The 23,465-nt window shown below is 49.8% G+C and overlaps 1 protein-coding gene across 2 annotated transcripts in view; it reads left to right on the top strand.

The window, feature by feature from the left end:
• Window positions 1-20,057, top strand: part of CD247 (CD247 molecule) — an 82,472-nt gene extending 62,415 nt beyond the window's left edge. Inside the window, exons 2-8 of one of the 2 annotated variants that reach the window (XM_023738486.1) lie at window positions 11,382-11,485; window positions 12,591-12,647; window positions 13,813-13,893; window positions 15,487-15,519; window positions 16,510-16,566; window positions 17,522-17,563; window positions 18,881-20,057. In XM_023738486.1, coding sequence (XP_023594254.1) covers window positions 11,382-11,485; window positions 12,591-12,647; window positions 13,813-13,893; window positions 15,487-15,519; window positions 16,510-16,566; window positions 17,522-17,563; window positions 18,881-18,946 — 440 coding nt within the window. In that variant the 3' untranslated portion in view covers window positions 18,947-20,057. Of the gene's footprint in view, window positions 1-11,381; window positions 11,486-12,590; window positions 12,648-13,812; window positions 13,894-15,483; window positions 15,520-16,509; window positions 16,567-17,521; window positions 17,564-18,880 lie in introns of both variants that reach the window. The other variant, XM_023738485.1, reaches the window with a different exon arrangement.
• Window positions 20,058-23,465: the final 3,408 nt, after the last annotated feature.

The raw sequence follows: 23,465 nt of genomic DNA on the forward strand, positions 1-23,465 counted from the left end.
AGAACCGTGAGACAATGTTTTAAGCCACGCAGTTGGTACTCTGTCACAAGAGACGTGGTGCACTTGCCATCTCCTCGCTCAACTGTGAGGTCCTTCACCTCGACCCTCATTGCCTTGTGCAGTACTGGCCTTTCTCTTAATAACAGTGGCCACCACGGTGTTTTGAGGCCCTACTATGTGTCAGGCATTCTGCTAAGGTGCTTACCCTGTGATATGCCCCCTCCTCACAATAAGTCGGAAGTTAGGAGTTATGGTGGCTGTTTTTGGAGGAGGAAACTGGAGCTTGGTGGTCAATATGTTTTAATGAGTGATGAAAGAGCAAAAGGATGAAAGAATTTGCAGCCCCTCAGTAGAAATAGTCTCACTTTCTGGGTGGAAATCATAGCTCGGTTTGTGGGGTGAGGGCAGGAAGAGATGAGGATGACTATGTTCGAGCGAACACAGGCAGATAATAGAGCAGGGCAGCACCCTCACAGCGTAGCCGGATTTTAGGCCCTGTCACACAGCTAACTGGGGCATCTCCAGCCAGCACAGGGGCACGAGGCAATCATGAACCAGATTTATTCCACTTGGCTTTAATTTTTTTAATTAAATTTTTTCAAATTGCAAAAGTAATACGTACTTACTAAAAAAAGAGAAAACTCTGCAATGGCTCCCCATGTCTTTCAGAGTAAAATCCACTGGCCCAGGAGGTTCTACTTAATGCCCACCTCCCTTGTCACCCCCTAACCCATCTCCTAGCACTTCCCCTCATCCACGGCGTGCTGGCCACATTCACCTCCTTGCTGTTCAGACACCCAGCCTGAGTCTGCCACAGGGCCTTTTCATCTGCTGTTTCTCCTCCAGGTGTGGTTTTCCTCCACATGTCCTCACAGCTGAGGCCTTCCCTGACCACATGTGGGAAATGGGGTTTTGTTGACATTTGTGCTTACATGTCTCTGGCCAGTCATGAGATCGAGTGTCTTTTTCTATATTTATAAGCAATTTGTTTTTGCTTCTCTAGGGATTGCCTATTTATATCTTTTGCTAATTTTTTTCTCTTGGGCTATTTGTGTTAGCTTTCATTTTTGAAAGTATTATTTATTTATCGAGTCCCTGGGTGGTGCAAACAGTTAACGAGCTTGGCTGCTCACCAAAAGGCTGAGGGTTTCCAGTCTACCCAGAGGCATCTTGGAAGAAAAACTTGGCGATTGACTTCTGAAAAATTCAGCCATTGAAAACCCTATGGAAAGCAGTTCTATTCCGACACACATGGGGTCATCGTGAGTCAGAACCAACTCAACGGCAACTGGTTTAAACTTAGAAAAAGCTTTAGGAATGTAACTGTTCACCATGGAATTATTTACGATGGTGAGAAATTGGAAACAATTTAAATGTTCATCAATAGGAGAATGGTTAAATAAATAATGAAAGATTATTATGCAACCATCAAAGAGGATATCCAGTAAAACTATGAAATAGCATGAACATTACAATATAATGTTAAATTATAGCACTAATTGACAAAAAAGGATGCACCGTTTTTTATAAACAATGATTACAATTTATAAATAACAAACACCATGGAAGGCAATCTGCCATCATGTTAATAGTGGTTGGATTTGAATGTAGTATTATGGGTAAGTTTGATTTTTTTTTCCTGCGTTTTTATAAGGAGTTGTACTACTTGAAAATAAAAAGAGAAATTGTCACAGAAAAATTTTTAAAATTATTGCACAAACTATAACAACTTTAATGGAAATAAAAATACAAGGAAAAAAAAAAAAAAAAACATTGGTCCATAATCCTGCTACCACTGAAAAATCAAACTGCTTCCTTTCTTCCCTGTTGCCTTATAATCCTGGCCTATGGGAATATGTGATCTGTAGGCAGTTGCAATCAGATGATTAATGAACATAAATGTTTGAAATTTGACACTGAGGAGGGGGTTGTGTGGCATATTCAAATGAGGGCCAACAAATTGTATGGTACCAATAAATTACGTAGATTGCTCTGCAGGTCAAAGAGGTTAGGGTGTCTCAGGTGGGTCAGCCTGTATGGGCATTGGCCAGTGTGGGTCCTGGTCACATAGTTGACCTGTTAACCCATAGTTGAACCTGTTAACCCCCAGGACGTTTGTCTCCCTGCCCCTCAAAGAAAAAATCGTCAAGTCAGGATATGACCTGCTATTGTGGTTTGATCCTTGGAGACAAAAGAGCTCCAAGCCTGATATAGACACCTCTCCCCAGCCTGGACAACCAGTAACTTGTCCAAGGGCAACACCAGATGGTGGTGAAGAATCTGGGCTGTGGATCCAGACAGGCCTGGGTTCAATCCCGTCTGTAGACCTCAGACATATTATTCATTTCTCTGAGTCTCGGCTTCCCCAGCTGTAAGGTCAATTTAAAAAAAATAAATAACAGTTTGCCATTGAGTTAATCCTGACTCACCAAGTCCCTAGGTGGTGCAAACAGTTAATGCACTTGGCCGCTAACTGAAAGGTTGGAGGTTCTAATCCACCCATAGGCACCTTGGAAGAAAGGCCTGGCAATCTACTCCCCAAAAATCAGCCGTTGAAAATACTGTGGAGCCCAGTTCTGCTCTGACACACATGAGGTCGCCATGAGTCAGAATCAACTTGATGGCAACGGGTTTTTAAAGTCAGTTAAAATATCTCCTAGAGTTGCTGTGAAGATTGAATGAGAAAACTCACATTTGGTTCCGGGCACAGAACAAATCTTCAACTAGTGGTTATAATTGTTATTTTGTGTGTCTAGCCTAGCTCTTTCTTGCTGCAGGGAAAGTTATGTGCTCAATGAAAGGGAGCAACCCACCACGGGGGAGGCCTGGGTGTCCTTGGCACTGTGGCCAATGGGCTGGGCATCATACCCAGCAATCTGCCCAGCACAGGCACCCCCACAGCTGCCATTGCCTTCCTGAGAACATGTGACTTCCTGTTTTCTCAACTCTTAGCCTGCAGTGACATTACCAGTTGTGTCTGAGCCTGAGGGTGGGGCTGTCCCCAAGGTTGGAGTTGCAAAGGGAGGAAGGTCGGGGGCTTAAAAGCTAGCCAATCCCACCTGGATCCTAGGCTATTAGGATTAATATCGGTGTCATTAGTGTTTGTATACTGAGTGTTCACCAGGTACCCAGAACATCCCGTTTACACGTCCCACATCCTGGGAGGTAGGTATGATGATTCCATAGTTCCACAGATAGTTAAACATCAGAACCAGGACTTGGACCCAAGTCTGCCTACTTGCAAGTATTTGTCCTTAACTTGCAATGCTAAAGTGTTTCCCATTAAGGTGGAGACTAGCTGGACGCAGGTGAGACTTGAAAGGCTGCCCAATGGAAGAGGGAGGCTTTATGCTCTTTGTGCTTGTGAAGGCAGAAGTCATTAAAAGAAAACAAAACTCTGAAAACTAGAGCTCACCATTAGTGGTGAGCTCCCTGCCACCCAAGGTATTCAAGCAGAGCCTAAAGGTGTCTGAGAAGAAGTTCCTGCGAAGAGTGGGAAGCTCTCTGGGAAAGAGGAACCCCAGAGTCACTGGGATAAAGTAGAGAGAGAAGGGACTTTGCAGTCAGATGCATTTGGGAACTTTCTAACTGAATTACCTTGAACAAGTTGGGTATCCTTCCTGAGCCTCAATTTCATCTGCAAAATAGAATTGGTAGTAATTCTGCCCATACTATACAGAGTTGTTACGAGAACTAAACCAGATAACGTAAGGTCAAGTTCACAAAGCTGACCTGTGAGTTGTGATGCAATATGTACTGTTGTTGTTGGGTGCCATAGAATCAATCCCGACTCATAGCAACCCCATGTGATGGAGTAGAACTGTCCCATAGGGTTTTCTAGGCTGTACTGTTTATGGGAGCTGATTGTCAGGTCTTTCTCCTGCAGAGCCGCTGGGTGGGTTCCAACTGTCAATCTTTTGGTGCGCATCTGAGTGCTTAACCATTGTGCCACCAGGAACCCTTAATGGCATTGTCATCTTGTGAAACCAGGAGTTCTCAGGATATCCGCACTCTTTTGAGTGCCTACTTGTGTCAGGCACTTTATGCATATTCATTATCTGACTTTATCTTCAAACACCTCTGAGAAGTGGCTATCCTTACCTTGAGCTGGGGAGCCTGACCAAGTTCCGTTCCAACCCCGGCACGAAGTGGGAGAGCTGGGAGGGCCTGGCCCACTCCTGCTGCTGCTTGTATCACCCGAGCCTGTATTGTGGGTAGAGACCGCAGGCCCAGCACATGCCACGGTGTGAGGTACTTCCCCACACCCTGTTGCCGCATTTGACCTGCACAGCTATCCTGGGAGATTGATCTTATCAACTCCATTCTGCAGATGGAATAACGGAAGCCCAGAGAGGTTAAGAAGGCTGTCCCCAAACACAAAGCCGATAAGAGGCAGATTCAGAACTTGAATCTTCAGGTCTTTCTGACTCTAAGGCCTGTGTTCTTGTCCCTTCTCCAGTGGCCTAGGATGTGCTAGGGGAGGAGGGGACACAAGCAAGTGAAACCAAAATGCATGCTCTATGCCTTCCAAGGCTTGTTGGGGAGGGGACACTGCGTGGAGAATTCACAAGCAGCTATGACTAAGAGTTGGTGCTGCAAGTAGTGAAGTGTGACTTCAGAGGTGGGTGAGAACCCTACCCTGCACCCAGAGGTGAGGCGCACCCAGGGCAGAGGGGAAAGAAAAGTACCTGGAGTCAGGAGACCCAGGAATCCCATCCCACTCTGGCACTAACCTGCAGTTGTCTTTGGTGAAGTCACTTTACTCCACTGGTCTCAGTTTATGGATCTGTGGATTGGGCCTGTATTAGCCCCCGACCTACCTTCTGGGTTCTCATGATTCTCAAACTCCATCAGGCACAGGAAGTGATTTGGAAAGCATAAGTCGGGGTTCTGCGAGGTATCCTTGTTAGCTGGATGTGAGAGAGGTCGGCAGATGCTCTGCTCCTTAAAGGAATTTCCTGGAAGAGGAGAAGGCTTCCTGCAGAGGGATGAGGACCAGTGAGTCTGCAGCTTCGCTGTGGTGGGGCCAGGGTTTTCTCTGCCACCATTCTGTGGTTCCCCTACTCACAGGGAGGAGCCCCCACACGGAGCCTTGGAGTAATGTTGGGACAGATGTCCTTGTGCCAGGCTACAGGTTGATTACGATCTGTTCCCTGTTCTCAAAAGCTCACAGTCTGGCTAGGTGATGGATGGACATACTTCAAACGTGCTGTTGTAACATGAATCTCACTCGAGAAAACGTGGAGACCAGATACTGTAAGGACGAGCGCCTCTGTGAGGCTCCCCTCTGAGGCCCCAGAATCTTCCTGTTGGTGGTCAGTCCCAGGAAGCTTCTGGAACTCAGGGCCTTTATAAAGATGACAAAGGTGGGTATATAGGTCACTCTCACTAATAAGAATCATTAGTGATTCTTTTTTTTTTTTAACAGTTTATTGTGTTTTGGGTGAAACTTTACACAGCAAATTAGTTTCCCTTTCAATAATTCATACACAAATTGTTCCGTGACATTGACTGCTATCCCTGCAATGTGTCGGCCCTCTCCCCATTTCCACCCTGCTTTCCCCGTTTTCATCCCCCCAGTTTCTCTGCCTTCTCATCTTTCCTTTTGGGAAATGTTGCCCATTTGGTCTCATATAGTTGATTGTTCTAAGGAGCACGTTCCTCACGGATGTTACTGTTTGTTTTATTGGCCAGTCTATTATTTGGCTAAAAGGTGACTTCTGGGAGTGGCTTCAGTTTCAAGTGAAAAGGTGCCTTAGGGCAATAGTCTCAGGGATTCCTTAAGTCTCTATCAGTCTAGTAAGTCTGGACTTATTTATGATTTTGCATTTGGTTCTGCACTTTTCTCCCATTCTAACCGGGACCTTCCATTGTGTCCCTGGTCAGAGCCAGGCATCACCTAGTTCTTCTGGTAGAGGAGCCTGTGGTTCGTGTGGGCCATTAGTCCTGTAGACTAATTGTTTCCTTAGGACTGACAATACTTTTAGATGCCTTTATAGGCAGGGAATAACAGATAGAGGTGCTCCGTGATCTATCTCTGGGTGCCTCCCATGGCCTGTTCCAGGCATCCTGCTACAAGGCGGAAAGTCTCTAGCTTAAGCAAGTGCTTAAAGTAAAAATCGTGCTAACAACACTAGCTGACATTGTGAGTGCTAAGCACTTGACTACGACCTGATAGGTTGGCAGTTCAAACCCACCCAGTGCCTCGGAAGACAGGCCTGGCAATCTGCTTCCAAGAGGTCCCAGCCTTGAAAACCCTATGGAGCAGTTCTACTCTGCACACACGAGGTCGCCGTGAGTCGTAGTCGGTGCCATGGCAACTAACAACAATAATTATATGCCAAGTCCTGTGCCCCCTATGAATTCTCTTGTTTAATCCTCACCACCATCTAATGAGACAGGTACTATCGTTATTCCCATTTCATAGATGAGGAAACTGAGGCTTAGAGAAGTTTAGTAATACACACAAAAATTACAGTGTTTAAGAAGGACTGAGGCTTTGTCCATTTGTTTCTTTCTCTCTGACTATGAATTTACATTTGCTGGAGGGTATGGCTGTATCTCTGCAGAAGGCTGAGGGTCCTTTTAACATGCTCTGTTTAATATTGGCTGCATCTGTGTGATGTTGCGGGGCTGAACCTCAAATCAGGCCACACGCTGAAATCTCCCATACCTGGGCCCCAGCCCAACCCATTAAATCAGAGCTCATTAGGGAGGGGCCTGGGCCGAATTTAATGTGCAGCCAAGATTGAGAGTCCATGTAAGAGGCCTCACTCAGTCAGTCTCTGGGTTCCCTTTCAAACGCTGGGATTCCCCTGGGTGCTATGAATCTGGGAAGCGGGAGATAAAGACAGCCTCTACAGGTACGCGGGAACGCAGCCACCACGTAACAGTATTAAATACTTCTAGGGCTGCTAACCAGAAGGTTAGCATGAGTTAGAATCGACTCCATGGCAACAGGTTAGGAAGCAGCTTCTCCACCCGTCTGTCAGTTTGTCCTACTGTGGTGACTTGCATGTTGCTATGATGCTGGAAGCTATGCCACCAGTATTTCAAAGACCAGCAGGGTCACCCATAGCGGACAGGTTTCAATGATGCTTCCAGGCTAAGACAGACCAGGAAGAAAGGCCTGGCAAACTGCTTCTGACAATTAGCCATGAGAAGCCTATGAATCACAACAGAGCATTGTCCAATGTCGTGCTGAAAGATGAGCCCCCTAGGTGGGAAGGCACAAGGGACCTGAGCATGCCAACAATCACAAAGGTGGCACAGGATGGAGGAACATTTCATTCTGCTGTACACGGGTCACAAACTTGATGGCAACTAACAACAACAAGGAAGAGGTTGTTGGCTCCCTTTGGGATAGAACTCGGTAGAGATACGAACAGGTGCACAAGTAGCCCTGGCAGCACAAGTGGTTAAGCGCTAGGCTGCTAGCTGAAAATAAAGAGAAAAATTGCAACAGCACCTCCCAATACAGTATCTCACATGATCCTCACCACAGCCCTTAAGGTAGACATGATTATTCTCCACTTTACAGATGCAGAAACTGAGCCCCAGAGTGGAGAGGTGGCTTGTCCGAGACCACAGAGCTAGAAAGTGGCAGGGGTAGGACTACTGCCCACTGACACCCAATCCAGGGCTCTTTCGATGGCAACAGCCCCTGGCACAGAGCAGATGTCCAATAAATAAATAAATAAATGTTTAATCAATTACATAATTGATTAGGGTCCCTGTGTGGAACTTTCTGGGCTATAACTGCCCGCCACAGGCCCACCCTTCCAGCAAAGGCACAGCTGGACTGAGTGGAGGGAGGGTCCCTACCCAGGAAAGTGAGTTGGGGTTAATACCCTCTCCTCCAACAAACCACACACAGCACACTTGTCACGGGCCATAAAATTGTGCTGCTCTTTACAGGAAAGAAAAAGGAAAAAAAAAAAAAAAACCCTGTCCCTATTACTTATCTCTCTGGAGGCACCCAATTTCCCTGACCCCACGGAGCTGACTCTGCACAGCACAAAGAAATATTTCCTCTTATTTGCTCTAAATTTACTGTCCAGTAATTTTTCTGTTCTCATTTTATGGGACAGACTGAGCCATTTTCTCCTGGTCCTTTTTCTGAATCTCAAATACCCCCATAAATTGCAGCTGACACTTCCTCTCCGGTCTTAGAAGGAAAAATCACCTCAGCTGTGGTAGCCTTCACTAGGAGCTGGCCAGTCTCCTGGGACCTTCGGCCCCCACCTGTCAATTGTCAGTGGGGGCTTCCAGAGGCTGCCTCAGGGCCAGAGGTCAGTCAAGCCCAAGGCTGGGGTCTAGCATCTTCCTCCTCCAGGAAGTTCGGTCCTGAAAATTCCACACTGTCTAATGAATGTCCACCCTGTCCCCTGTACTCTGATTCTGGAGGTGAAGGAAGAGGCAAAAACGAGGACAATGTAGCTGCTGCCCTCACGCGTGTACATTCTAGATAGAGGGGCGACTCGTGGTCCCCGTAAGTCACATTTGTGGAGTGCTGTCTGGGAGACAAGCTCTTGCACCCACATCATCACGCTGCACTGCCACAAGGGGCTAAGGTGGGTGGAAACAATTCTGATTTCCACAGGTGTTAAGTGGAGGGGCCGGAGCTGGCAATGGCAGGCTGGGATGAGAAACCAGCCCTGTCTGGTGAAGGCGGGGAGGTAGAAAGTGCTGGTGTCTCCGAGGAAGACTGGAATGTCACGACATCAGGAGGGCCAGTGTAGGGCAGAAGGGTGCAAGGGGAGCCGGGCCAGGCTGGTTGGTATGGCAGAGTCATGGATGGCTTAACAAGGAGCCTGGACGTCCCTCGGTGTGACTGGATCATCAATGGTTTCTAAGTAAGGGCTGTGGGAAGTTGATAAAGAGATCAGCTGCCTTGGGCTGGGAGGGTCCTAAACTGGGGATAGAGGCAAGAATGGGGACTCTGGGCATAGCCTTGAATAACCTGCTTCCATGGTTTGTGGGGGCAGCCAACAGCTTGTTCTGGAGGAAGAGTTGGGAGGGGATGGGCCCAAGGGAGGAGGAAGGAAGGATGGACACAGTGCCAGAGCTCAGTCCTGGGTCTGCAACTCGCTTGCTCTGTGCTCCTGGGTAAACCTGAGTTTTCTGTGCCTCAGGCGCTGTTGGGAGGATCTGACAAGTTAGTACAGTGAAAGCAGTGTCTGGAACAGATAATGCTGAAGAAATGTTACAGTTTTCACCCTGTTTAACAGAAGATGCAGTTGAGGGAGGGTAAAAAAACCACACAGCTAGTAAGGATATGACAGTGCTCAAGACAGACTCCACTCACTCTGCCCCGACGTAAGGCTGCTGGTGGCCACCAGAGGGAGCCCTGGTCTCGGGAGAGACAGACTCCGACCAAGCCGACCCTGGCCTGCTGCTGTTGTGGCTACAGACAGGGGTGACATGAGATAGATATTACACCCATTTTACAGGTTGAGTTGCTGCACGCTTACCTATTGGGAAGTACAGTCAAGACTAAAATCTGCATCTCCTCGCTCACAGTGCAATGATCTTCCAAATATACATGCTAACTTTTATTTAACCAGAATATTTAATGTAACTCTTTCCTCAACCCTACTGTATCCCAACCTCAGTGCCAACTAAATATGCATTAACTACCGCTTGGCAAAGGTTAACATGGCAGAAGGGGTGAGGGGTTCCTTGGAAACTTGGGTTAGGAAAGGCTAAACAAAGGGGACCTCTGAACTGCATTTTGCAGGACACATCAGATTTTACCAGATGGCAGGGTCGCAGCAGACAAAGGCAGGGAACATTGAGAGGGAACAGCATGTGCAAAAGCACAGCAGCAAATAGCCTGGAAGAGTAAGGTGTGTCCCAGGAATGGTGAGTGAGCGTGAGAGGAGAGAAGAAGGTGGGGGATGGATGAGACTGAGACCATGGGTGTAAAAACAACGTGGGGGCAGCGTCTGATCTCCTCTCTCTTCACAAGTGGGAAGGAGAATCAAGATCAACAGCCCAAGGCTGATTCCTATGAGGCAGAGGTCAGACATGCCTCCTCTCTCCACCATTTTTACCAATTCTGACACCAGTCATCCCTCCCACGGCACTCTCTACTTCTCTGCTGGGTTTGATAATCTTTGCAATGGCCACAGAGAACTCACAGACCACACTCACAATTATGGGATTTACTAGGGAAGTAATAGGTTACAATTCAGGCTCAGGAACACTCAGGATACAATTCTTCCATCAGGACAGCCTCTTCCCAGCCAGCTGTGCTCACAGGTACGCCTCTCCCTGGCCCTCAGCCTCTGCCCAAAGGCACTCAGCTTTCTCTCTCTGTGGCCAGGAAGTCCACCGCTCCGTCTCCTGCTGCCGGGTTTCTGCTGCTGCTTCTCGCTGCCTTTAGTGTGACAGTTCTCTCTCCGTCTCCTGGTTACCGGAGCTTCTCAGCACAGGGATCCCCGGTCCAAAGATGCCTGGCTCCTGGCTGTTTTTCCTTGGTGGTGGTGGAATCTTCTCTTCTTTCCCACCTCTGGGGTGGCTCATTTCAAGCCCATCTGGGTGGCAAAACTAACCAATCCTCTTGGTGGGCCACAATTAACCCTGTCACACAGTCTTGCCCAATCACTTGGGTGGAAGTTACAAGACCATGGGTACAAAGGCCACACAAAAGCGATCTATGGCACTGCAATGGGGCCAGGAGTGGTGGTCAGGGAGATGCCTGGCCCAGGTGAGGAGGGGGCTCACCACAGGTCCCTCTGTTACTCATGAGGCCTCAGGGTCCAGGGGAGGGAGGCTCAGCACTGGGCACTGAGGGAGCAGAGGAGCCAGGGAGGGTAAATTAACCCAAAATCTCACTGTCCTAATAGTTAGAGACTGAAATTCACTCATTTGACCACCAAATCTGTGAGCTTGTCCTTTCAAGCCCCCACCCTTACCCAGAGTCCTGCCCTCTTGGGGCTCAGTCTTGCTCTGCCGAAAGGCCTCAGGGAGTCACAGTCTGTAACCTGATTGGGACCATTCATCCAGATGTGGGCATCTTGCATTGGCTTCTGGAGGGTGTGGTTCATTGCGATCTCACACACAGCTGGGCCCTCAGGCTGTGTGGCAGCTCTGTGGCAGCTTCACCTTCCACAGACTTTCCTCAGAAAGGCCTAGTTTCCATCCTCCTCCCACCTTCCCAGGCTCCATGGCCCCACCAGGTACCAGGCATGCTGTTGGAGCAGGCTAACTTTTTCCAGGAGCTGGTCAAAGCCAGCCAGAGGAAGGGTGTGGTCAGAGGGGCAAAGAGCTGGATCCAGGCCCCCTATCATGACTTCCTTGGCCACAGGGCCACCCAGAGTGGCGACGACTGTTCTGTCTCTCTGGGCCTGGCTGACCAATCTTGTCTCTTGGCGCAGAGGCACAGAGCTTCGGCATGCTGGACCCCAAAATCTGCTATTTGCTGGATGGGATCCTCTTCATCTACGGTGTCGTTATCACTGCCCTGTTCCTGAGAGCACAGGTGGGTGTCACTGGGGGCCTGGGGGAGGTTGTGCGTTCCCCAACTCGGTGGAAGGTCAGCTCAAGCTCAGTTAGTGCCTAGAGCTCGGTGTCCATGGGAAGAGCTGGGGACATCTGGTATGCACAGAGGGTGGGGGTGGGGGTGCTAGTTAAGCCCAGTAGGGTGGGAAGGAGAGCCTGGGGCTGGCCCCTTGTGCATGCCTGAATGTCCCAGGCGGGGGTGCTGTGGGCGGTCAGGAGAGAGGCTTCTGCTTCAGACAAACAAGGATGGAAGGTAGGGGATCCAAGGCCTCTTCCCATGTCCTGCTGCCCAGCTGCTCAGCAAGGCCATGTCAACCTTTCTATCAGTTTCCCCATCTGCGAATGGGAGGGTTGGCCCAGAGCATGGGTTTTCAACCAGTGTTCTGCAGACCCTGCATTTCTCCGAGCAGCTGGGTTGGGTGGGCCAAGGGTGGAAGGTCTCAGGGGCAAGGGGAGGCTCCAGCTCTCTGTCATCACTTCAAGATTTCATCTGAAAAAGAGAGTTTTACTGATTTTCATCTTTAAAGTTTGAAAACAGTGCCCTAGATGCTCTCCAAGTTGTTTCCAATGCTCTGTATCTGTAAGGCCTTGGAGCTTCTCTCAGCAGAGGCGGCAGGAACCAGAGAAAGGGTGAGGCTGTCCGTGCACTCTGGGCCAGCGCCAGGCTTCCCTTGGCTGGGGCCTGCTCCGGTGCCTCCGGCCTGAGATCGAGAGCTGGACGCACCCTGACCTAGGGCTCAAGATAGGCGGCAGGACCTTGTGCGGCCACCGTTCTCTTGGGACAGTCCTCAGCATCCGAGGCGGACAGGCCCGCGATCGCTAACCCAGCAGTTCTGCGCATGCGCAAGCGCGCTAGCCCGGGGCACATCCACCCCAGCCGGTCCTGGGCCAGCGTTGGGGATGCTCGTGTCACGGAGGGAGGAGACACGGGCTGCCACGCCGCCGGCTTCTGCAAGGGACCAGCCCCAACACGAACTGCTTTATTGTCAAGGGCTGGGGTGAGGCTTTCCCTTGGGCTGCCCCTGGCCCTGGAGGCCTTGGCTGGCCGCGCACGGGGCATGACGGTATTGGCTACTCTTTTCCAGTTCAGCAGGAGCGCGGATGTGCCCGCTTACCAGCCCGGCTCCAACCAGCTCTACAACGTAAGTCAGCCGCTCTGCAGACCACGCGGAGAGAAAGTGCAGGTCTTCCCTGGGGATGCAGTGGAAAACACGGGTCACAGGCTAGATTTGGGGTCTGGCTCTGCAGCTATCAGCTCTGTGCCCCGGCAAATTGTTTAACCAATGTAAGATTTTTTTATAACCCCGTAAAATGGGATAGTAATTGTACCTGCCTCATGGGGTTGCTGTGAAGGTTAAATGATTTCAGGGTTTGATGCATGAAAAGCACTTAGTACCTGGCACTACCAGTGAGCCCCCAGCAAATCCGCAATTTGCAAAGGCTAGAGGAGGGCGAGGTCCTTGGTGGCGCAAGCTGTTTGGATCAGCTGCTAACTGAAAGGTTGGGTTTTAACCCACCCGGCAGTGCCGCGAATGAAAGGCGTGGCGATCTGCTCCCGTTAAGATTACATCCAAGAAAACCCTATGGAGCTCAGTTCTACTTTGTAACACCTGGGGTAGCCGTGAGTCAGAATCAGCTGGATGACAATGGGTTTGGTTTTCTGGTTTTTAGAAGAGGGTGACAATTTTAGACTTTTCACAGCGTTGGGAGAAGCTATTTCACACTTCCTGTGCTGTAGGACTTTGGTCAAATTGATTACCCTCTTTGAGCCTCAGCTTCTCTATTTGTTATTACTTATCTCATTAGGTGATAAGCATATAGTACAAAAAGCACTTGGTAACCTTTGGGGATCCCATTCACACCAGAGTAACACGTGATTTTTGAGATGACCAGTGGCACCAGTTTACGTAGCACATATACTGCATATGCACACCACACACACACACACCACATACACACTCACACCACATACACCACATACACACCACACTCATACACCACATACACACACCACACTCACACACACTCCACACCATACACACGCCACACACACTGCATACACACTCAACCACATACACACCAAATACACACTCACACCACATACACACACACCACATACACATCACCACACTCACACACACTTCACACCATACACACACACCACACATACACACACCCTGTCCCTGCTCATTTTTTTTACTGAGACACCACCCAGTGGGAAACAAACTCTGAGTCCAGCTGGCCCCCTCCTCCTGAGGTTCGCCTTCTCTGCCTGGCCTTCTCTGACATTTTTCTGTCTGTTTTTAGGAGCTCAATTTAGGAAGAAGAGAAGAGTATGACGTTTTGGACAAGAGACGGGGCTGGGACCCTGAAATGGGAGGGAAACAGGTAGGGAATTTCTCTGTGTGCCTGTAGGGGGCGGGAGGTGGGGAGGAGGTAGGTGCTCAGCCGAGACAGGACAAGGACGGCTCCTCAGCCCTTGCACACACCCTACCACCTGCCTTGACCCTAACATTGGTGAGCCTGGGGCAAGAGGACAGACGGAGGCCCGCATTGCGTCCTCTCCCTTCCTCTTCTCTTCTTTCCCTCTCGGCTCCATTCTGTATCACAAGGGGCCTCACATGCATGAGTGTGGCACCGCTGCCCACCCAGGGGCAGATTATCCAGTAGGCAAAGTAAGCACGGTGCATACCTTGCTTACCAGATCATCTGTAGCGAACAATTTTCCCATTTTTCACCACTTCAAAGATTCTGCTTCTGGGTATGGTTGGCATCTATCTCTCTCTCAACCCCATAGCACCTTCCTACAGAATCAAAGCCTCTTTTCAAAGTTATAGTCCCTGACTGGGATGGATTACCCAGTAAGCATGATAAACACAGCCTTACTTGTGCTTACTTACTAATCTGTAGTGAACAATTTCATAATTAACAATTTGATGTAGTGCAAACCATGTGAAACTATTTACTGCAGATTAGTAAGTAAGCACAAGTAAGGCTGTGCTTACCTACTTATTGGGTAACTGTGCCCACCTGTTCAAGCTCCAGACACCTCCCTAACACAGCAGCTGCTCCTTGGCCACCCTGAGATGTACACAAGGTGGCACCATCCGCCCCCAGGAGGATGGACCAGGTGAACAGGTCCACACAGGAAGGGGCCCAAGGCCCTGCGCAAGGAATTCTGCATCCCTGGCACCTGGAGCATGGTCAGGGGTGCGGCTCCAGCAGCTCTGTCTCCTTGTCTCCATGAACCCCTCACCTTGTGGGGAGAAGAGCAGCTTGACGAGGCCAGAGGAGGGCCCTCTGCAGAGCAGGGCCCACGTTTAAGGGCAGTACCCCCTGACACACTGCTCAGTGATCCCTCTGCTTTTGGTTCACACATGTCTGCCAGCTCCTGGCAGCCTATCTGAGCCCCGTGCTAGGCGTGGGGCTGCTAGAGTGAATGGGCAGGCTAGGAGAGGCTATCATTTTTCTTAGGCTCCCCTGCCCCCTCCTCCACCCACACCTGTGCCCTCTCCTCTTCTTCAGCCCAGCCAGGAAGCAGGGGGATGGGTGGGGAAGGAGGCCCTCTCAGCAGGTTGTGCCAAACAGTGGCTGCCTTGGCTGCAAGTGAGGGGACATTTCATCTTCAGCCGCAATTCCAGGACAACAGGAAAAAAAAACACTTGTGAGGTTAATGGTAGGGTATGTCTGCGACGGGCAGACAGATGGGCCATCAGCACTGGGCAAAGCCCCCAGCTGGGTAGGCTCATCAGAGGCCCTATCCTGCAGAAGATGCCAGTATGCTACGTAAAGGAGTATGAGAGACATGCATAGCTGTGAGGCCCGTGAGGGGCACGGCCAGACTGAGGCAGCAGAGAGGAAAGGCTGATGGCAGAAGCCAGGGGGTATATGTGGCGGGAGGGGAAGTGGGGAGCCTGCAACTCTCATGGCCTGGATTCATGTTTCTCCACCTCTGACTTCTCTCTTTTTCTCTTCTAGCAGAGGAGAAAGAATCCTCAGGAAGGCGTGTACAATGTGAGTAGAGGAACTCTCACGTTTTATGTTAGAAGGTTGGGGAAGGACTTGGAGGAGAGCTCTGGAGAGGCCCTTTCCCCACGCTCTGTGCCTTATCTCTGGCCTGATCCCCCCTTTCCCTGGGCCAAATAGTGTCTACTGTGCTTGCTGCCTGCAGCAGTAGCTGCTTATAGAAAAGTCCTTAGCTGAAAAGTGGGGAATTCTCTCCCCTTCCCATGCATTCCTTCTCTCAGCCCTTGGTCCTGAAACTGGAGTGCCCAGGGTTGGTGCTCGGCACAGGAGGGCAGGCTGTGGAGAGCTAGGAGGCAGGCGCTCTGAGCGGCCCCTGTTCCTGGGTATTCTGTTGAGTATTCCTCTGTTCCATCCCCATCCTGGGTGGGCAACTCGCAGTTGGTAACCTGCTGTGAAGGGAGCTTCCTCTTCTCCCCTCCTACAGTCAGTTGTTAGGTGTGGGAAGAGAGAACTTTCTCAAATAAATGACTCGTGTTGTGCAAACGGTTGGCTCTCGACTACTCACCTAAAGGTTGGCAGTTCAAACCAACCCAGTGGCACTGAGGAAGAAAGGCCTGGTAATCTGCTTCTATAAAGATTACAACCAAGAAAACCCTATGAGGCAGTTCTACTCTGTAACACATGGGGTCACGATGAATTAGAATCCACTCAGCGGCAGTGGGTTTTTTTTTTTTTTTGGCGGGGGGGCTCCCTGGGATTGTCCAACATCCACGTTCTTTGGCTAGAACTCCACGTCCTGTCTTTTTGAGCCAAACTGAGCTGCCGGCCGCAAAGCGCTAGCAACTCAGAGAAGATACCAACGGGCTGAAGAGGAGGAGGGTAGGGTTTGAGCTGGTTGTGGGCAGAGTTGTTTGTGTGAATAAGGCTCAGAGCCTTGATTGCGGGAGCCCCTACCAGGTGAGGAGTCGAGAGGCTTCTTCTTGTAGAGGAGCCCACTGTTTGATTAGTAAAACCATTGTCCCACTCCCTCTTCTCCAGGCACTGCAGAAAAACAAGATGGCGGAGGCCTACAGTGAGATTGGGTTGAAAGGCGATGTGAGTGTCACTGTTTCTTAATTCTCCAAGACTGGGGCAGGTGGTTGCTCTAAGGGATTCCCTCAGAGTCTCCCAGATCTGCCTGCCTTCGGCATCCACTCCCATCCAGTCCTCATACCACCTGCAAAAGCCCCTGTGGTGGCCCCAGAGGTGGAGGTAAATCCAGCTCTCACCCAGCGTGGCAATGCATGAGATATTAGGGAAGGGCTGGCGCTTGTAGGATTAAAAACTAAATCTAGATTCTAAAACAGCCTAAGCTTTGCAGGTCACACCTGTAACCGTTAACAACAGTATTTGTAGAGTGCCTAATGTGTGCCAGATAGTTCAGTGCTTAGGACTGAAGGGCCAGTGCCAGTGAGATGCGGGTCCCTTGTTCATAAGTGATTCAGAAAGTCAGCACAGTGAGAGCAGAGCAGTAAACCCGCCTCAGCCACGAAGCAGGCCCTGTCAGTGCTGCTAATTCCCACAATGATCCTGTGGGAAACGGATGCTACAGGGCACGAGAAGGTTAAAGAACTTACCCAAGGTCACATACCTAGTGATAGAGGAGCCAGGATTTGCACTGATTGCAGCCAGACCTCGTAACCACTGTGTGGTCCTGTGAGCACCTGTGAATCACCAAGAATTTTGAGAGCCGCAGGGAGGCCGGTTTACTGCAAGCAGTGGCCAACATGGCCAGATCCCAGCGAGGCCCAAATCCTGGCACAGGCCAGGTCCTCGGAATCTGATGTCCATAGGAGGATCTGAGCCGGGCAGAGCAAACCCCGTCCCGGTCGGAGCCAGGCCACACCTTACTCTGCAAGGCCAAGGTCAACATTCCCACCCAGGGGCAGGTGTGCTGGCTGGCAGATAGTCACCTCCGACTTTCTGGGGGACCCTGAGTGAGGGCCCTTCAGCAAGAATGTCACTACTGACTGCTTGAATTGCTGACTCTTTTTTCGTTTCACTCCCAAAGAACCAGCGACGGAGAGGCAAAGGGCCGGATGGCCTTTACCAGGTAAGAGCAGAGGCAGGCCTTCTGGGCGAGCGCTTTGGCCTGTGCTCCTCCTTCCTTGAGGGTGGGGCAGGGGGGAGCTGGCTCAAGGCCCCCACTTTAGGCATATTGGTGGCACCAGCTCTTACCAATGGCCGGCAAGGCAAGTCCTGGGACATCCATTCAGTGTTGTGGTGATACCACTGCCAGCAGTTACAGGGCAGGGCTGGGACTCACCAGTTCAAGCAGATCACTTGGCTTCTGTGGAGGCTGTGTGGCCCCGTGCTTGGCTTGGCCACAGCAGACAGAAGCAGCTGAGGGTACCTCTCACACGGACGCATAGATGTGGTCAGAGCAAGCCACACGGGGGATTTCAGGCCCGTGCCCACTGCTTGGGCCCTGCACTGCCTCGTATCCTCAGACTTGAATAAAATAGGAAGATGGGCAGGAAGATTGAAGGAAAAAAAAAAAATCAAGAAAATAACACTTTAAAAAGAAACCTTACCATAGTCAAGTGCCTGGTTTATGCAAATCGGTGCAAATAATTATCCAAACGAAGCACAGCAGACCCTGCACTCCCCAGCAGGTCCTCATTCTGGCCTTCTGGCTCCCCTGGGCAGCTCAGCGCTGGCTGGACTGATCCCAAAGCGGCAGGATGCTGGACTCGCCTGAGTTCGTGATGATTCCAAAAGTGCCACCAGAATTTTACCTGTGTGGGGCTGTGAGTCAGAATCAACTGGACAGCAATGGGTTTGGTTTGGTTTTTGGTTCTGGCCTTGCAGCAGGGAGAGAAGAGCTTCAGGGAGGCGGGGCCCAGCCTTGCCCATCTGCTCCCTGAGAGAGCATTGCTCTCCCAGCGGTGCCTGGCAGGGAGGCTCGGGGGAGGCTGAGGCCAAGGAGGCACCACTCCCTCACCGTGGCAAGTCCAGGCTTCTGCAGGACCGTGCGTTACGGGCAGCAGATCCTCTGGAGCAGGCCTGGGCCCTTCTACTGATTCCAGCTCAGTACTGGAGGCTGGGGACCTGCCTTCCTGTTGCTCAGACAGGAAGTTGGCTGGGCCCAGGCACTGTAGGCACTGCACTAGGGACACCAGGAGGAAGTGTGAGAATTTGGTTGGGAAGGAGTTGCTCCAAGGCCATTCCCAGCAGGGCACAGAACTTACCCCACCTGCAGCCCTCTCGGCAAAACCTCCCCACCTGTGTGAGCTGACGGGATTGTTTTGGGCCTCTGGAAGCTGGGAGGTCATGTTTGGGGCTGCGGAAGACACCTGAGGCCTCTGGGAGGCTCTTGCCTATACAGGGGCTCCTGGCTCACTCTTTTCTTCTGATTTGCTCTCACCAGGGGCTCAGCACGGCCACCAAGGACACCTATGATGCCCTCCACATGCAGACCCTGCCCCCTCGCTAACAGCACAGGGATTTCACCACTCAACAGGCTTACCTGCAGACGCCCAGATTGTTGAAGACAGAGGATACAGCATCTACAACCCAGTCCACTCACATTGCTCAGCCACCAAAGTCTAAGAACAGGATGCTTCAAGTTGTAACATTTGGTCCTATCCAATTCTACACTGTCATACACAGAACACTCCCTGGACTATACGGGATGTATCCACCGGGGTTATGGCCCTGTCCTTGATGAACCAGTTGTGGACATGGCATGTTCTTGGGTCTTCTAGTTTGCTAGTGGTAGCTTCCCCCTCTGCCACTGGCTCAGTGCTCTCACCCAGGAAATGGGCACATTCCACCTCACAGCTGAGTCTGTGTCTTGTAAAGTCCCCAGAGAAACCCCAGATGTTACATACGTTCTAATAGTCTGTCCTGCTCTGCCAGCATTTGCGTGGCTTCACTCCTGCTGTAAATTTGGCTTCTGTTGTCAACCTCCTCCTTACTTCAAGGTAACTTGTAATTGCACCGAGGAGGCTGTTGTGTCTACTTGTGAAACGTCTAGGCAGAGGGGAAGATGGGAGGAAGAGTCCAGGCAAGTCTGCAGTGGCCAGAGGTGGCTCAGGGGAGGAGGCGGGAAGTAGATGGGGGTGGGAGTCAGGGTCAGCTAGAGTTGTGGGGACAGGGGAACTACGGGGATCAAAAGATGAACAAGGCTGTCCTTGTTCTCATGGAGCTCACACTCTTATAGAGGAAATGAGTTGTAAACAAATTGGTATAAAAACCACAGTAAGCATCATTAGAGACTATGAACAAGGGCAGGGTGGGGGGATGGTGAGAGGAGAGGGCAAAACCATGTTCTTTTCTGAGCACTTGGTTCATTTCACACCTTGAGTGAAAGCCAAACCCATCATTGTGAAGGCCTCGGGGGAAGACCCAGCACCACTCCGACCTATAAAGATCCAGCGGACAGTGGCCCAATGGGCAAAACCTCAGTGGACTTTCTGGAACATCACTGTGTAATTAAAGGGCACATGGCCACCGATGGAGAACCCTCTCTGCTCTGTTCGGTTTTAATTTATACTGGTTTGCTAAAGCCATGCTATTTTGCATAATAAATGCAGCAGTGAAAATGCTTTGCTCTAAGCTTTCTTTCAGCAGTTGGGCCTGAAATGATAGTTCAGTCATCATGGAATCTGCATGCTGCCGTTGCAGTGGGGGCGAGCCGCTGATGCTCAGGAGAGGACGGGTTCCTTGGAGTGTGCAGGTGAACAGAGGTGCACACAGTGGCCCAGAATGCTGCTGGGGGGCAACGAACCGCAATGTGAGGTGAGCATGGCACCTAGGCTGGTGGCTGTGCCGCATGGTACCCCGAGCACTGCTCGGTGCAATACTACGTCGGGATGGGCTTGGGCCTTATGCTGGAGCCGAGAGAGGCAATGAGAAAGGCGGGTAAGGAGGCCCGGAAGGGCAGCCTCTCAGCATTGAGCAGCCTGTGGAGCACTGGAAGACAGGAGGGAGAGGCAAGCCTAGCATCCAGGCATCAGGAATAGGCAACATGGTGAGCAGAGGGTGTCCTGGAGTTAGTAACAGCAGCTGATGCCACAGCACAAGTGTCTCAGTCCATGTGGCTTAGGGGAGGGAAGGAGAACAACAGAGGTCTTCTAAGTCAGTTTCCCTCACAAAAGGTGGCTCTGTCCCCAGCAGTATTTCATCTAAGAGCTGTAAAAAAAAGGACCTAACTCACCAAGCCCACTAATTGTTATTATTGAGTGCCATCAAGTCAATTCCGAATCATAGGGACACTATGTGTAACAAAGAACTGCCCCATAGGGCTTCCTTGGCTGAAATTTTTTTTTTTTTTTATTGTACTTTAGGTGAAAGTTTACAGAACATGTAGTTTCTCATTAAACACTCAGTACACATATTGTTTTATGACATTGGTTAACAACCCCACAACATGTCACCTCTCTCCCTTCTTGACCTTGGAGGACCTTTTTTTGGTGAAAATACATAGCCAAAATTACACCATTTCAAAAATTTCTACATGTACAATTTAGTGACATTCCATTCTTCCAGTTTTGCTGCTATTCTCACTATGCTTTTCCAAATTATTCCAGCACCATTATCTTCAACTCACTGTCCCCTAGGTTTCCCATCAAACCTTTTGAGTTGCTGTTGTCAATTTGATCTCACTTTTTTTTTTTTTTGGTATTTTAGATGAAGGTTTACAGAACAAAATAATTTCTCATTAAACAGTACAGATATTGCCCTATGACAATGGTTAACAACCCCATGACATGTCAACACTGTCCTTTCTCAACCTTGGGTTCCCTATCAACAGCTTTCTTGTCTCCTCCTGCCTTCCAGTCCTTTTCCCTGGACTACTGTGCCTTGTTAGTCCCATTTTGTTTTATGGGGCTGTCCAATCCCCGGCTGAACAGTGAACCTCGGGAGTGACTTCACCACTAAGCTAAAAGGGTATCCAGGGGCCATACTCTCGGGGTTTCTCCAGTCTGTCAGGCCAGTAAATCTGGTCTTTGTGTGTTAGACTTTTGTTCTACATCCTACTCCAGCTCTGTCCAGAACCTTCTGTTGTGATCCTGGTCAGAGCAGTCAGTGGTGGCAGCGGGGCACTATCGGCTGTAATCTTTATGGAAGCAGATCACCAGGTCTTTTTCTCATGGAGCTGAGCTGCTGGCAGGTTTGAACTGCCAACCTTTTGGTTAGCAGCCAGTGCTTAACCGTTGAGCCACCAGGGCTCCTTTAATATTGGGTAAAGATTTTGAAATCAGTACTTTCACTTGTCCAAAACAAAGTCCAGGCTTTGGCTATTTAAACCAAACCCACTGCCATCAAGTCAATTCTGACTCATAGCGACCCTGTAGGACACAGTAGAGCTGCCCCACAGGATTTCCAAGAAGTGGCTGGTGGATTTGCACTGCCGACCTTCAGTTAGTAGCTGAGCTCTTAACCAGTGCGCCACCAGGGCTCCTTTGCTATTAAAAGCCTCTAAGTTTGGGATTCCAACAGGAGTGATGCACAGCACTGCCAGGCATATGACAGGTCACAGGCAACTCAGGAAGAGAAGGCATTTGATTTGTGACCTGCCTCAGAGAGGAATTCAATTCCACTCAACAAATATTTACTGAACACCCACCTACTGTGTCCAGGGCTTGGCTGGTTACCAAGGAGAATGCTACAATCCCAGAGTTAGTGACTTTAAGTTTTGCCACTGGCTTTCGACCACATCATATCAAAGAACTGGTTTCACATTGCGGTGTCAGGATGCTCATGAGTCAGGCAGGAAGGACTGATTGCCATGGTGCAGACAGCCTGTGAGGAATGGGAAGGCTGTGGAAGGCTTCACTGAAGGAGGGGCCTCTGAGGACTGACAGCACCTAGAGTGGCTGAAGGCTGCCAGCCCTAATTCAGTAACCTGGTGATGAGGAAAAGGACTTGGTGGTTCCACTACGGTGGTCTGGCTGCCTCAATTCCACTGACTCACGTTCATTAATGAAACCTCCTCTGGGCTGTGGCTAGCCAATACCACAAGCATGTCACACACGTTTTATTAAAACAGCCTTTACCTGCTTTTTAAAAACTGTACTTTGTCTCATCTATTAGTCAAAGCAAGTGAGTCTCGTGCCTAAGGCTTGTGTTCTTCACCTCGCTTAAAGGTCAGCTAAGTTAGATACTGGCTGTGTGACCTGTATGGTTGCCTTGAAATTAAGAGTTCACCCAGTTGTGCCAACAGTTTGACTCAAAAGGCAAGGAGGGAATCTGGCTGTGAGCTGTGGGTGCTGGAGCTGACCTGGGTGGGTGGGGTGCAGAAACTTATCGGGTAACATGCAAGAGCTACCAAGAGAAGTGGGGAGAAAATTAGTAGATGTGCTGACAAAAGCAGAGGCGAGACACCACACAGTTACTGAGAGAATGCAGCTCAGATCCAAGGTGGGTGGCCGTCTGTGGCGCCAAGTTTCCTGCCCCTCCTGAGGCCTGGCAGTGCCCTCTGCAAACCGTGACTGGATTTCCTTGACCCCAAAAGACTACTGATCGTAAGATGTGCCATCAGCTTATATGAAAGGAAAAAAAACACTATGTTAAATGTGAACATCAGTTGTAAGATACGGCCTGTTTTAAAATGTTAAAATATGAAGATGTGTGTCTTAGAATCAAGGAAATGAGGTATTTTACTTTTATTGAGGAACCAAAACATTAATACGAGTTACAATGGAAGCTTGCAGTATTTTTCAAAAATGTATCACTTCCAAGGAATCCACAGGAAAACTACTGGAACTAATAGAAGATTTCCGCAAAGTTTCAGGATACAAGGTAAACATACAAAAATCAATTGGATTCCTTTACACCAACAAAGAGAACCTTGAAGAGGAAATCACCAAATCAACGTTTACAGTATCCCCCAAGAAGAAGAAAAATGTATCACTTCCATGTCACTGAACTCAGAGGTAGGGTGTGGATATTTGTGATCAATTTTTTTTTCTTCTTAGAGTAAGATTCAAGGTTCCTTGGTTTATAAA

The sequence above is a fragment of the Trichechus manatus genome, unplaced genomic scaffold (assembly GCF_000243295.1).
Source record: "Trichechus manatus latirostris isolate Lorelei unplaced genomic scaffold, TriManLat1.0 scaffold00117, whole genome shotgun sequence".
In the NCBI taxonomy this organism is placed as follows: Eukaryota; Metazoa; Chordata; class Mammalia; order Sirenia; family Trichechidae; genus Trichechus; species Trichechus manatus.